The sequence below is a fragment of the Pavona decussata genome, unplaced genomic scaffold, assembly GCF_977016875.1.
Source record: "Pavona decussata unplaced genomic scaffold, jaPavDecu1.1 SCAFFOLD_303, whole genome shotgun sequence".
NCBI lineage: Eukaryota > Metazoa > Cnidaria > Anthozoa > Scleractinia > Agariciidae > Pavona > Pavona decussata.
In genome coordinates, this window is record NW_028145699.1 from 612,933 (window position 1) to 628,583 (window position 15,651).

The 15,651-nt window shown below is 39.0% G+C and overlaps 2 protein-coding genes and 1 pseudogene across 2 annotated transcripts; all 3 read left to right on the plus strand.

Annotated features, from left to right (window-relative positions):
- Positions 1-347: 347 nt before the first annotated feature.
- Positions 348-8,994, plus strand: LOC146454301 (uncharacterized). Its single transcript, XM_085095612.1, has 6 exons — positions 348-1,103; positions 1,998-2,190; positions 3,366-3,562; positions 4,040-4,199; positions 4,834-4,979; positions 7,434-8,994. Exons 1-6 carry the CDS (start codon positions 559-561, stop codon positions 7,471-7,473), a joined length of 1,281 nt encoding a protein of 426 aa, XP_084951738.1. The 5' UTR covers positions 348-558; the 3' UTR covers positions 7,474-8,994.
- Positions 8,995-12,879: 3,885 nt separating this feature from the next.
- LOC146454302 (uncharacterized) lies at positions 12,880-13,411 on the plus strand (the record flags this gene model as incomplete). The annotated part of the gene is made up of 1 exon (XM_085095676.1): positions 12,880-13,411. A coding segment is annotated over exon 1 (426 nt), but the record flags the coding sequence as incomplete, so codon positions are not given.
- A 4-nt stretch (positions 13,412-13,415) lies between these two features.
- On the plus strand, positions 13,416-14,174 carry LOC146454303 (uncharacterized; annotated as a pseudogene).
- Positions 14,175-15,651: the final 1,477 nt, after the last annotated feature.

The following is a 15,651-nucleotide window of genomic DNA, read 5'->3' on the forward strand; positions in this document are numbered from 1 at the left end:
TCGGAAAATGGAAATGAAAATTTCGGTCCGCTCGGCCGGAGGTGGTCCTTCATTCCGGTCGGACCCAGTGACTTTCTGACAGAAATTTCCGAAAATTGGGCTAAATGGCAAGTGTAATATCCCTAGTATTTCCGGTTACAAATATAGTTAATATCTGCAAGACCACAGGGACAAATTGATGAGTGGTGCCGGATCTCTTGTAGACCTGGATCAGCAAATTACCGGTATTTCAAATGCAAAAAATAACCGGAAGATTGATCCTAACGGCGTTGATCGAAATAAACAAGAGAAAGGCCAGAATAACGCAACGCTTGCGTGACTCCGGCCCGAGCGGCTGAAACTAGTCTTCGATTACAATTACCTGACAGTTTACGTCACAAAGGTCAACACAAATACCTGTTGTAAAATTAGGTCAAATTGTATTCACAGGTCACCTGAGAAAATTAAAATGGCGGCCAGGGAGATTTCGAGAACGATATCTTCAATTTGTCTGTTTAAAATTCCACTGTAGCTTCGATTTACCTCTTTCGCGTGCCCAACCCTGTGAGCCAATTAATTATGTCAAACAACAACGTGTACAGCACGAACAGTTTCACGAAAGATAATGAGCCCCTCATCGCCAGCGCCGAATTTACAGATAACAATCCTCTTTTTGGAACTCAAGAGCAACGCTCTAGGGAGAGAACTTCGACTCCATTTTGTTCTGTGGGAAATTTCGCGACAATTGCGTTTGCATTCACAGTCGTAACGGGACAAGTAGCACAATATGTGACTTTACCTTTGTGGGTCGACAGCACAACGCAAAGTACAACTTCAAATCAAACGGCGAAATGGAAACCAAGTCTGGACAGCTACTTTGTTGTTTCTTTCGCCGCTTTGTCATTTGTAATTGTGTTCGGTTTTGTGATTTTATTGTGCGGCTGCATTTACCCAAAATACCTTGTAACGACGGACTGGAGTTCCCGTCGTTTGTTTCTTTCTGTGGGTTTCGTCCAAGGTGTCTCCGCGGTATTTATCGTATTTTCCAGCAGTGGAAAAAGAACGCCACCCTACCTGCAAGCAATTCTTGGAAACTTTAGCATTCCCATAACAATGATTTTAAGGTAATTAAACTACTGTAGAAATTCCTCTTCAAATGAGCCCCTGCACTGTTATTAGAGAGTTTCTGGCCGGTTGGCCCGGTTTCCTTTGTTAAATTTTCGATGTGTTCATATGAGACAGATGAGATGGCAGGCTTATATATAGTTGACGGCTATTGTGATCTCGGTTTTTTCTGACCGCGCCGAGGTCTCGATAACCAGGGTGGAAATCGCGGTTACCAGTACAAATCAAACATGACTAATAAAAGGCTTCATTTTGAAACTGATAAACAAATTCCAATATGCAGTACTATTAACTTTACGTGCAAATGTACACTGAGTTCGATTCCTGAAGACTCCATCAGTAACTCCAAGCAATTTGGAAACTCACACCAAAGATCCTCAGCATATTTAACGTGCGTAAATTGCAGCCTGTACTCCAACAAAGATGCATATCATCCACATAAAGTTTTGCCATTATGCAGTTCCAGTAAATATCCATAAGTGATAACTCTCCGTTTTTTGTTTTGCACTCCCACCCACCCCCCCCCCCCCCCCCCCCGTCCAGGAAATTCCAGTTTTGCTTCGTACTTTGCTTCTAAACTTTTGGCTTCTAAGACACCCCTCCCCCTAGGATGACCTTCCATGGGGTGAGTATGGATTGTTCATGATTAACAGTTAATTGAGGTTTTCATTTTGCTATGTTAAAAATTAGGGCTAATTTAGATTTTTTGGGAAGATCAGTATTGATTGGTAGTTTAACTCAAATTAAAGTTTACATTAATCCAGCATTACCTTAATCAGGCTTTGGTCCTGGAGTATTGGACCTTTACAGTGATGACTGCCATTTGTGGGTGTATCAGGGTTTGACTACAAGTAAATGACTGACCCATAATATTTGCTACTTTTGTCCACTAGATTTCTCTTTCTTAAGAAGATTGCCACCAGAAGAAAGGTGATATCTGCTGCTGTTGTTTTCCTGGGTCTATTCATTTGTCTAATTCCAACAATCTTTCCATCGATTGATCATAGCACAGCAACTGATCGTGATCTTGGAGGAGCAACAGGGCCAGGAAGACTATTATGGCCCATGGCTTTTATGTTTGGATTTGTAAGTAGATCAGATCTCACTCATTAAAGCTTTAATTAGAGAAGCCAGCCTCTTACATGACAACCATTCTCTGTGCCAAAATTGAGCATATCTGGAGCAATAATTTTTGATATTCAAGTTCAAGGGAAATTATTGAAACAGCACTTGAATAGTCTTTGCTAAAACACTTACATTATGATAATACTTTCCATCCAAGCAAATGAATAGTGAATAGGTATGTGCTGGTCTGAGCCAGAAGGGAAACCAACTAATGCTGCTAGATATTAACCAGCCTACTGTGGAAATCAGCATGCACCCATCAAGGGGGGGTGGGATGGGCGGGGGGGGGGGGGGGGTGTAGTAATACTGGGTTTCCTGTGGTAGGCTAGCATCCCATTCAGGGGGAAGTAGTAAAAAAAATACTCCTTTTTGCTTTATGCTAGGTTTAATCCTGGGATAGATTTGCATCCCATCCAGGTGGGAGTGGTAATACTTCTAGTCACTTCATGCGGAGCATCCTGTGAAGGACAAGTATCCCATCCAGGGGGAGTAGTAATACTCTCAGTTACTTCTTGCTGGGTATCAGGTGATGGACCAGCATCCCATCCAGGGGGGAGAGTATTACTCCTAGTCACTTCATGATGGGTATCCTGTGAAGGACAAGCATCCCATCCAGTTGGAGTAGTTAATTCTCGTAGTCACTTCATAATGGGTATCCTATGATTGACTAGCATCCCATCCAGGGGGAATAGTATTACTCCTAGTCACTTCATAATGGCCGTGGGTGTCCTGTGATGGACCAGTATCCCATCCAGGGGTAATAGTAAAGTCACTTCATGCTGGGTTTCCTGTGAAGGGCTAGTATCCCATCCTGGGGGGAGTAGTAATGCTCAATCAATTAGTCAATTCATGCTGGGTATCCTATGAAGGAGTAGCACACCATCCTGCAGGGAGAGTAGTAAGACTGCTTTTCCTTAATTCTCCAGAAATCACAGGGGTGGGGTAAAATTTTACAACATTTAAAGTACCAAAGTGTTAAAAGGCTTTTCTTTTTTTCTTCTGGAGTTTGCTTAGCTTAATTTCCACCACACTTGTGGGTCCAGGATTTGCTTCCCTGGGGTATCAGGGCAGGCTTGTGTCCCCAAACAGCTGTTGATGATTTGAGCCTAAATTGTGCTTTGTTTTGTTTTTCAAAGGGAATTTCAGCCATTTCTTTTATATTAGAAGAGAAAGCAGTTAAAATGGGAGAAAGGAGTGGCCAATCTCAAGCTAGCTTGGCAACCGTCCTGTTTTGGACATCATTATCACAATTTCTTGCTGTGGTGATACTTTTCTGGGCAGACATTATCCCAGGATTTGGATATACAAACAACATACAGCAATTCATTCAGAAGTAAGAAAACCATGAACAATTGAAGCTTGTATAGCTGTCCACTTGCACAGGACTTGTGCACAAAAACATAAAATACCTGCATGTAATTAACTTTGCTTCCCTCCCTGGAATGAAGTAAGACTCATCCCTCACCTATTTTCCCATGTTCCCTAACTCCCCAGCCCCCCTGCCACCACCTCCATCTCTAAAGCCCACCTTGGTAAAATTTAAGTCCCCTCCCATCCCTCTGTTTAATTCTCTCCCAAGTCCCACCCCTCCCTCCTACATGGTACTGAGCTGCCCTCCTTAGAGTCAAACTAGCCCCCCCCCCCCCCCCCCCAATTCTTGCATCCATTTCTTTGAGGCACATTCCACATAAGCTTTCCTCTCTGGTCCCGGAAAGTAACTACATGAGACATGTCCCAACCTTTTAGATGATATAATATTTTAATGTGATCCTCCTTTATTTTAAATCCACTGGTGTTTTCTTTCTTCCAGCTGGACTTTTGGATTCCAGTGTGTATTTGGTGGAAAAGGATGCTCTTGGTCTCCTGGTGGACTTGCATTTCTGTTTATAACCGGTTATATCATGATGGTCTGTGGATCAGCATTGGTACTGCGCTATTCTGAAGGGGCAACATTATTGGCAATAGTTATGGTGAGTTCAGTGGATTAGTGGAAGGGGGAGGGTGCAAAAACCTGGGTGTAAAGGGGTCAGGAATTCAGAGAGAAGGGTGTGGGAACTTGGCAATAAGCAGATGAGAATTTGGAGAGAAGGTGTAGGAATTGGGAATGAAGGGGTGGAAACTGGGAGAGAAGGGGTAGGAATTGAGAATCAAGAAGAGGAAAGTGGGAGGGAAGGGGTGGGAACTGGGAGAGAAGGGATAGGAATTGGGATTGGGAATGAAGGCATGGAATTAGAAACTGGGAGAAAAGGGGTAGAAATTGAGAATGAAGGAGTGGAAACTAGGAGAGAAAGGATAGGGACTGGAATTGAAGGGATAGAAATTGGGAAAGAAGGGGGTGGAAAGTGGGAGAGAAGGGATGGGAACTGGGAATTAAAGAAGCAACCTCATTCCTAATATGTTTCATGCTAATTATAACTATAATATTATTCTTTGCTCTCAACTGGGGTTTACAAAATTGAATTTGAAAAGGAAAATTAAATGGATTCTGGTAGTTTATGTAGTCAAATGATGCCATCATGAATATGCAGCTGATGGCCTATCATTTTATGGAAAGAGCTTCTAAATTAAATTAATGGTTTCCTTTTTATTTTTTTTCAACTGTAGTCTCTGTGCACACCCCTGGGGTTTGTATTCTGGATGCTGTTTCAAGAGAAACCTTTTCACTGGAATCCTACTTTCTGTACAAGTTCTTGGTTCCATGTTGTTGGCTTACTTGTTATGGTACCCGCAGCTTTCATTTACAACACAGGGTGAGAAATCAAGTTTTTTTAAAATTTACAAGTCATAATAGTTCCACAGGTTACAAGTACAGATCATGGTGTTACTGATATATATTACAGTCAACCCAGGTCACGCGTGAACGATATTTTTGAAATTTGAACAGAGTTTTGAAATTTACATGTCAGTTTTGAAAATCGCCAACGAGATTTCAGAGTTCCTGTATAAATTTCCCTAGCTTATTGACAGTATGAAGCTATGATTTTTTCCTTACATTGCAAAATTGAATATTTCAAGAATAACAATTGTTTCCCAAGTATTTTGAATCTTTTTTGCGTCTTTTTCAGAACGATTTCCAGAGAAATGTCCGACATTCCATTCACGCGTCAGACATTACAAAGAGAAATTCGAATGTTCATTTCATTCTTGGAAATACTGTTCACGCGTGACCTGGATTGACTGTAAACATTTGGACAGGGTACCCCTAGCCCCGACTACTGCACAAATTCCTGAATTTACTGAGCTGCATCTTTGCTATTTTAAAACACAAAACTGTCAAACTTTGCCTTTTTACTAATTTCATTAAGTTGCTCTTTCTATCAATGTCAATAGTTTTCTGTTCCCTGGTCTCCCATACCTTTTAGGGGTTACAATTTGTGGTTTGGTACCCCTCAGAGTGCTAAAATCTAAATGACTTCAGTCAGGGATATGGTGGTACCTTTTAGGGTATTTAGCCAACAATTTGAGTGGAAATAAATCAGTCAGCAGTGATTTGGTACCTCCTATATTGAGGGGCAAAAAATTGTTCTTGGACATGCACGCCCACAAAGCACAATTCTGATACCTTTTAATTATTAGGGGTTCTTTTCAAATTTCCAACAATCACCCCATCACTTTTTATATGGGCCCCCCCCCCCCCCCCACCTCCATGGGGCCTGGCCTACCTCAAAATTTTGAATTGCCATGATTATTATAACTTATTTAACAATCATTCACCAAAGTGGAGGTGAATAGTGATGGATATTTACCGAGCGAAGCGGCAAGGTAAATATCCATCACTTTCTGAGACCCCACGTATTGTTTTAGTATATACCATACAAGCTGAGTAAGGAGTGGACCAAAAATTACTTTATTTTTGACAATATACCAACAAATGGTGGGCAATTTTAAAATCTCGCGTGCCTCGCGGTATGGGATTTCTTATTGTAGAAAATTCCGTCTCGCTTTCTTGCTGACAAATAAAACTTCTGGATGCACTTGTTTAGTTGCTACGTGTCTTTTCTTCAATCGTTGTGTAAAATTTGTCCTGTTGTTGAACCATGCCGCAAAACATAAGATTTTTCGTTGTCACGTTGTAATTATAGTGCTCGACAATTTTTGTGAACAATGTATTGTATTTTATTTTTCGCCTTAGAATATGAGGTTTGAAAGATTAAATAACTTACCATGCAATGCCGTCAAACCAAACTTTGTTGCCATTTTTGTATTTTATCGAAATAATTTCCTCTTAAGTGAGTGTGGCAAAGCGGGAAGATCTTGTTTCTCTTCGGCTGCTCGGAGGTGAATAGTACTTGGGTAATCACCTCCGAGCTAGCCAATCAATCTAACTTTTCACTTGTGTGGTATTTACTAAAAACAATTATTCCACAATGAGGTACGTAGCGCCAAGCTGGCTATAATCATCTGATATCCAGCAAGAGCGAGTGGAATCATTGTTTTATCACAGCGCTTACCAATAACATGTGACCTATCGCCTTCAAAAGATTCCGATAAAGTTGCGTTTTGGTGGACGTCAATCATAGAAAAGTCGTTGAAATTATTTTGAATTCTGAGACCATTTCAAGGCAACAGAACCAAGAAATTGACAGTTTTACCCACTGACGGACGGTAAACTTTATGAAAGTTGATTTCCAAGCCAAATTATCTAAAAATAAAAAATGGGCATTGTTTAGACGAAGCCCTATTTTTTTATGAAACATTTGAAATCGCTACACCTGATAATAAATCAGCGATGTGTGCAAGTGAGTAAATTATCACGTGCAATGAGAATTGAAATGTTTAATTCAAAAAAACCTTTTATTTGCGTTTGATCTGGCTCGAGAATCAATTTAAATAAAGTTTACCTTCTCTTAGCGAGGTAAAATTCTTAGTTTCTTGCCGGGCTACCTTGGAATCTTGTCAGAATTCAAAATAATTTCAACGGCTATTGTTTGATTGACGTCCACCAAAACGCAACTTTATCCGACTCTTTTGAATGCCGTAGGTCGCGTGTTATTGGTAACCGCTGTAAAAAATATCAAGAAATATTTCTAGATCTTGCTAATTTTGCTTTGCAAGAACAAACAGAAGACAATTTAATGGTCACAAAGGCATGGTATAGTGGCTCATGTACCATGGCGGCTAAGCCAATCAAATCCCTGGAAATGCATTATCCAATGTAATGAGGTATACATTTCCAATAACCTTTTTTTTTCCCTGAAATATAGGATGCCTGAGAGAGCAAGACAAAGGCAAGAAACAAATTGAATGGGCCCTTAACCCTTTAAGCCCTAACAGTGATCAGCATCAAATTTCTCCTTGTAATATCAATGCTTATTCAGCCCCTGAGTTCATGAGAATTAAGGAAATGATCACCCAAGGTAAAGTTTCTTAATTGATATTTTAATAAATTCTCCCCAGTACTAATAAGAAAAGGATGGAGACATAATACTGTAGGAGAATTTGTCCTTTGATAATTATTAGGGGTTAAAGGGTTAAAGGCTAGTCTGCTTCTATTCTTTTTAATTCTTTATATTTTTCCATATTAAACACAATAATGTTATACAAAAGGACTGAAAAAGATATGGCGAGGAGACCTCAAGAAATCATCAGGCTTATTGTTGAAAACATAATAAATATAAAATAATGTCTCACATGCATGTGCAGCACAAACAAATCAGAATAATTTATTTCAATAAAAACTTGTCCATTTGTTTCTTGAAGGTAAGAAAATTTGATGAACCTGTTGTGTTGCAAGAGAACTAGAATTCCAAGTTTTAATTTAGGACCTAGATAAAGAACTGTTTATTAAGATTAGTAAATTAAGATTATTACAACAGGCATGTGGTCGATGACTGCTTGCAGATCTAGTAGCTACAAATAAATCAAGAAACTGGTTACTAATATGGCAAAGCATAAATTATTAGCTATGAGCTTCTTTATTTGTTGAATTTTCTAATGTTACTATTATTTTAACTATTTGCTATAATTATTGTAAATATCTCTATGTCAAAGGATTCTTGACAATTTGCATAGCATAAAATTTGTGAGTATTTGGGTACTATTTTTTAACTTAGCTTTTCATAATAATTATTATTGTAAAGCACTATATAAGAGATGCTGTAATAAGCGCTATAATTTTTGTAAGCTTTGTATTATTGTTCCTATCATAAAATAATATAATATAATATAATACAGTCGAACCTCCACTAACGGCCACCTCTCCACAACGGCCACCTCTCTACAACGGCCACTTTTTTTTGTCCCGGCGGACAGTCCATATATTACCTCTTGTTTAAACCTCTCTACAACGGCCACCTCTCTACAACGGCAACGGCCACTAAAGTGCGTCCCCAACTGCCAAAATAACCTCTCAACAACGGCCAGTACAGCTCTTTTTTGTAAAAACAAAACCTTTTTTTATAAGTTGATGCAGTAATCGACATTTGTCTTCGGAACATTACGTTTCTGTATCCATTTTAATGATATACGTATTTTGATTGTGTTCCATTTATATGCTGCAGTAAGCAAAAATTGTCTACAATAATACAGGCAGTCAGCGAATGTTGCGAACCTTGCTCGCTTAGTCTTGTTAACATTTTGATTCATTTACGTTTTATTGTGTATTTTATCTGTATATATTATTTAAGATTGGATTGCCATTATAGGCTACAGTAGGCATGAACTTAATTGGCACAATAAACATGTTGTACTTCCCGAAAAAAAGGTGTCATATTACACCCCTACCTCCCCATAACAGCCACCTCTCCACAACGGCCACTTTCTTCTGTCCCCAAGGTGGCCGTTGTGGAGAGGTTCAACTGTATAATATAATATAATATAATATAATATAATATAATATAATATAATATAATATAATATAATATAATATAATATAATATAATATAATATAATTTATATTATTGCATAACTTATTATTAATGTAAAGTCTCAAAATGATCCTGTCACCAAAATGATTCTGAACCCAAATTATGATCCCCACTGAATTTTTTGAAAGGGGATCAAGGATTCACAAAAAAAAAATTGACAAAATATCCTTTTTTTTTTTTTTTTTGCTTATTACAGCATTTTGTGGGGACTTGTGGGGTGGAATGGCACATAAGAGTGGGGTGGAATGGTACTAGGCAGTTTTTCTTGGCGCCGGTGCCGCCAAGCAAGCGTATTGCCAGGCCAAGTAGTCATTTAGGCCACAGGCAGCCCAAGCTTGCATCACTAGAGAGCGTATAATAATAGGCCTTATCACGGTTTTCGACGCCATTTTGACGAGTAGGCAAACAGGCTTGAAATAACAGTGTTTTGTATGGAAATCTGTTGTCAAATAATTTTCTTCTGAAAAATTCATGAATTGGAAGCTTTCGGCACTAGGAAGAGGATTTTAAGGAAAAAATTGGAGGGATGTAGCTGTGACAGAAAGCGTCCAGTCGTGTTTTGAACTTTCCATACATTTCCCTGTATTTTTTCCCGCGAACTATTTTTAGTAGCAGTTCGCGGCTGGTTCGCTATACAGACAAATGTATGGAAAGTTCAAAACACGACTGGACGCTTTCTGTCACAGCTACATCCCTCCAATTTTTTCCTTAAAATCCTCTTCCTAGTGCCAAAAGTTTCCAATTCATGAATTTTTCAGAAGCGATGTTTTATGAAAATTATTTGACATCGGATTTCCATACAAACACTGTTATTTCAAGCCTGTTTGCCTACCCGTCAAAATGGCGTCGAAAACCGTGATGAGGCCTATAATTTACTAGTGTGAGGATGACCTTTGAGTGCAAGCGGTATTGGGTTACAGGCAGCCGTTGAGAATTTAAAGGCATTATATGCAAGACTTTGTATGGTAAATACACTACTGTCAATTCTGTAGCTTAAGTAACGCCAAATTTAACTTTCATAGAATAAAATGAATAAAACTGACTCACCTCTGGTGTATTCTTACAAGTGCATTTGGGGACTATTTTACCGTTTCGGGCATTCTTTGAAATCACTGTCATTCCCTTCATAAGACATCGTCCCACTAGTAATTAATAAATTACACGCATTCTGGTGACGCGAGCTTGGGCTGCCTGTGTTTAGGTTTCTCCAGGTCCCACAGGATTCGTCTCCAGCTTCCTGTAATATACTCCTAGTGTAGACATACAAACTGTTTTACAAGTACATCAAATTAAAAGCATCAAAACTGTTCGCTTAATTATCGTTGGTTTTCTTGTCTAATCTTCAACGACATTAGCGCTTATCATTTGAAAATTTCTCCAATGAAGCCACAGGTACGCCAAGCTCTATGAGAGATATAGAATGGATGGTGACCTTTGCGTGAGTGTTGTAATTTGAGCGTCACGGCGACCATTGCGTAACGGCAAAATTATAAGGATTTGTATGGGGAAACGATTCCTACTTCAATTTAAAAAATCCCTACCTGAATTCCCTTGTCTGTTGCATTGTTCTTTCTCCTATGTGGTTTTTGGAGCGATTTAGCGCGATTCCCGTGTGTTTTAGTTCCATTGCTTTTCTCTATATATAGAGAGAAAAGCAATGGAACTAAAACTCACTGGAATCGCGCTATATAGAGAGAAAAGCAACGGAACTAAAGCTCACTGGAATCGCGCTAAATCGCTCCAAAACACTGAAACCACCAATCTGGTACCCAGATCTCCCACGGTCAGGCGGAAGGGAGATTCCAAAACTGCAGAGCGAGATCTGGGCACGAGATTATGAAACCACCTGTGTGAATTGGTTTTCGTAATCAGCCAATCAACATTAATCGCATCCGGTTCGTTGTTTAGTTAAAAACCACAACACGGAAATTATGACAAATCTTTCTGTATTCATTCAGTGCCGCTCGTTACAAATTTCGCTCCAGCTTACAAATCTTTATTTTTTCACTTAGTACCCAAAGAAAGAAGCTACTTACATGTAAAATATCACAACCAAATACACTGTTCCGTGCTTAATCAGAGACTGGGAATTTTTAATATCCTTAAACATCAGTTGAAAAACGGTTTGTCGGCCTTAAGAAACTGCCTCCTTGCTGAACTGTTTTCGCTAGTTTCAGACTAGTTATTTCAAATAATTTGTCAAAACAAGCTCCCAACCGCGTCACAGCATTCCTAAGCAATACAAGCTGAGTTGTTATCGACCCTAGCAACCTCATGCCTCAGGAAAATGGTACACAAGCAATGTTGGGCATGCCCAAATTACATTCCTCAAGACCTAGTTACCGCGAATTTGCGGAGCGTTAACGTTTGAGAATCTCAATTTTTGTTTTCTCAAAGTCAGCCAGTCACACTTTGAGCTGAACACCAAGCTTTTGCTCCAGAAATTCAAACAGAGTCCAAGTTAGGCCTCGGTTTAAGACAATCAGTGGGCCTCTTACTCTTAATCTGTTTATAACTGGTTTATTTTAAGTAGATAAATAGTTTTCTAGTCTGGGATGCAAGCCTTCTTGTTACTGCCAGCAGCAGACAATGTTTAGATATGACTGTTGGCAAAATTGAAAATGGCTTAGAACGTGGTTCTGTTAAACACCGTCTAAGCTGTCTTTTAATAACTGACCCAAAGTGTTTCCTTAAGCTGAAACTATTCTGTGTGATCTTTTTTTTTGCTAACTGAAAGAACAGCTATTCATTAACGGTAACCACAAGAAGCTTTAATTAAATTTTTATTTCCGGGTATGTTGGCGGCATCACACTTGAGAACGTCTGTTTCCCACCCACGTACTAAAATTATCCATCAACCTATGACCTGTCACTGAAGCATCAAGGAAGTCGAATTTAGATGGCGCCATAAGTGTGACTGGTAGCTAGAGCTAAGGCATTTTTCCGGTTTTATATCGTAGAGAAGATCTTATAAAATATATATTCCCTGGTTTCAAAATCTCCTAGTACAAAAGTACCTTATTTCCCGATATGCAATTATTGTGTTCGAGAACAAATTATTGAAACTGCTTCCTCTATTAAAGCACAGAACCCCCTTCATGATTTCTACTTGCACCACATTGCATCCATGAACTCGCCAAGTACGCTGGAACTACTATAGCAAACACTTTATCTTGTAAGACAACAATTTAGTGTCCTTGGTTTGTTTTGACAGAATTTTAATACTCTGGAATGTGTTTCAAATTATCTCCTCTTTACAGTTTGGTGAGCACAATGGCAGGAAAAACAAATAATTGGGCCCTTAAAAATGAAGGGGGTAAAATTAGAAAACTACGAACAAATTGCTTTACCATAAAGCAAAGAGTTTTTTTTATACAGGTATCGATCTTCGAGGTAACAAATGTATGAACAAGAATTTTCGCGGTTTGAATACTTAGAAACTTCCTGATGGGTGATCTTTGCGTGATATGCTTCTGTAAGTTTATGTTCAACAGTTGAAAAGCGGTATTCATTGAGTTTGTCCTCATTCCTTTTTTTTAAAATTATTTTTGGATCATCAGACAAGACACTATGTTCATGTGAACGAATGAAATTTTCTCTTATTCGTACAAATTCGTTTGGATGCAAAACCAATTCCTCAAAATAAACTCCTTTAATAACCTGATTTTGGTGACAGTGTGAAACGGGCCTTACATCCGGACAAGTATCTGTTTTCACTGAAATATCAGACAAAATAACAGAACAAAAATAATTACACGCTCATTACAGATTCAATTGCGCATGCGTAAATAATCAAAATTGCAATTATTAAAAGTAGACACACTTGATAGTTGTTTATCATTTAACAGCAAAACGAGCACCGAACCAGAGATTATAATCTTCACTCAAAAATGGGGACATGTTACTCAAGCACGAGCTCCCGACGTAGACTCTCTCGTGTTGATCAACTTCCTCGTGTTGGTCAATGGCTTCCTTCCGACAGGAACGTTATTGACGAGTGGTTAGCCAACTTGATCCAAGAGGTCAAAGTCAAATCCAAAGATAAGTTAGAGTTGATAATGGCTCTTTATCCACCAACTGAAGATGAAGGAACAGCCATGGGTGGGCTTCAATCTGCAGCTACTAACGCTACAGATAAAGATCTCGGTCTCCATCCACCAGTCGAAGCTTTGAAGAATGCTATTCTCTCCGACCCCGAGATCAACATGTTCTTTCATCAAATGTTTTGGCAACAGTTGCGTCTGCCAAGTGTATCAGAAGGAACAAAACTGGTTCGGTCATGGCAAATGATGATAATAATTATCGACCACATCATGACAAACCGATGACTCCATTGTTGCGAACGCCTGTGAGTCGGCGCCGTTCCAGATATCTACAGCCGTAAAAGAGAGGGACTACTTTTGGATAAAGAGTCAACGATACTCCTTGGATTTCATCCTGAACATGAGTGACCTGGCCAAGCAATTTCATGGTGGAACCGTCTACCAAGCGTTCCTTAGCGCGCCATCAGTTATCACCGATGGCACAGTCCTGTGACGGGTACCATTTACAAAACAGAACTTGTGCCGGGTTCCTATTACTCACAAACCCACAACATCCAGGACGACCCCTCGTCACCCAACATGTCACAAGGATACCTGGTCCAGGTAGCTGCCCGAGGAATTGTGTACATCAACGCTGACAATCCTCATATTGGCTTGATGTGTTTCGTATCAATCGGCATGTCAGAGGCATCTTCCAACAAAATCACTGTTAAAAAGGGGGATAGAGTGAAGAAAGGTGACCAGCTCGGTATGTTTCACTATGGTGGTTCCACGCATTGTCTGATATTCCAACCTGGGGTGAATATCAAGTTTGATACACGAGGTCAAACACCAGGTCTGCATACACATAATATTCCAGTTAAAGCCAAAATTGCGACCGTATCCGCTCCAGGAAACATAAATTAGTGAGGATTTTGAAGAACACTGAACTGTGATTTCATGCGTGAATTGACATTCCTAACTTTTACTTATACCTTAATCCATTTAAGTCGTGCGCGAGTTGGTTTTTGGCTATTTAAAGCGGCCACAAGCAAAAGCGCAAAGCCATTGCGGTTGCAGTGTCAGGCCATCTTAACACTACTGTCTATAAGCTTTGTGAATGTGCTTAGCAAAAATGATATGCAAAGGCTTTTATATATACATGTTTTTTCCCCTTTTATATACTTGGTTAACGTTGTACATGTCTAGTGAAGTGAGAACTTTTTAGGCAAGCAATCGAAAAAAGGTATACGTAGAAACGCCTCTCTATTAATGGAATATTACATTAACAAAGATTTTACGTAAAACGTTACAGTATCCATATTTTCCAGGTCTGTGTGAAACGTTGTGTTAGCTTCAAGTTATGTGGGTGATTTGTTTATATTAACTGACCTTTCGCAGCCAAATCGCCATTTGCTTTTCATCAGATGTGGAGTCTTGTACAGGAAAAAAACTCCGGCGTTCGAAAAAACTCATTCATTCATTCATTCATTCATTCATTCATTCATTCATTCATTCATTCATTCATTCATTCATTCATTCATTCATTCATTCATTCATTCATTCATTCATTCATTCATTCATTCATTCATTCATTCCTTTATTGATTTGTTCGTTCGTTCGTTCGTTCGTTCATTCATTGATTTCATTGTAACAAGAGAGGATCATCCTCTCTTGTTTCTAGTTATCTTCCAATATAAAAATAATCCCTGAATTATACTTGAAATGCCATTCTAATAATCAGACGAGTTGGCGCTCTATCCTGCTTAGTTTGTCTGTGCAGCTTAACTGGAACAAGATCTTTTTAATGTAGTGTTAATTTTCTAAAAATACAACCCCCTAAATGTGTTTGTGTACGTCAGGCTAGCTTAACTTAATGATTGACTGATTGACGCATTTACAATATTCCAGACGTTATTAGGGAGCAAATATTTATTATTCTAACAACCTGTAGGATTATTGATCTAAGGTCCCGTCCTTTTCCTCCAGGAAAAAAAAAACAAATATCTATTTTCAAAAACAAATTTCCACCTCAAGCAAAACTAGCTTTTTCCACAAAACAGACCGGCATTTTTCTTAACTGCTTAAAAACTGCACGCACTACTCTCGGATTGTGTAATTTTGAAGAATTCTAAGAATCAGTCCTTCAAATTGGTTATTTCCATTTACAGACCGACCAGTCCAGCCGGCCAGTTCTGAAAATTGGAAAGCGTCTTAAGACGCTTCTTTAACCATTTAATAGCTTAAAATTAGCTTTCAAAACTATTTTTAACAAGTGAGACGAAAACCCCAGGTTGGTTTAGTGTTAATTGGCTTCCGAACTACTGGGCTGGAGTCTCTCCGCGTGGAGTTTTTTAATTTACGTCAGAAAATAATTGTTTTATACTATCACAGTGTAAAAAAAAGTTCTGGAAAGCCTACAATGTCTATGTCTCCGGCCAATCATTTAGTTCACTTGAACTTCTCTGTTCTTGGCCAAGTAAAAACTCAAACTCTCAGGAACGAATGGGTACCGCGCGCATGGATTATGTAAC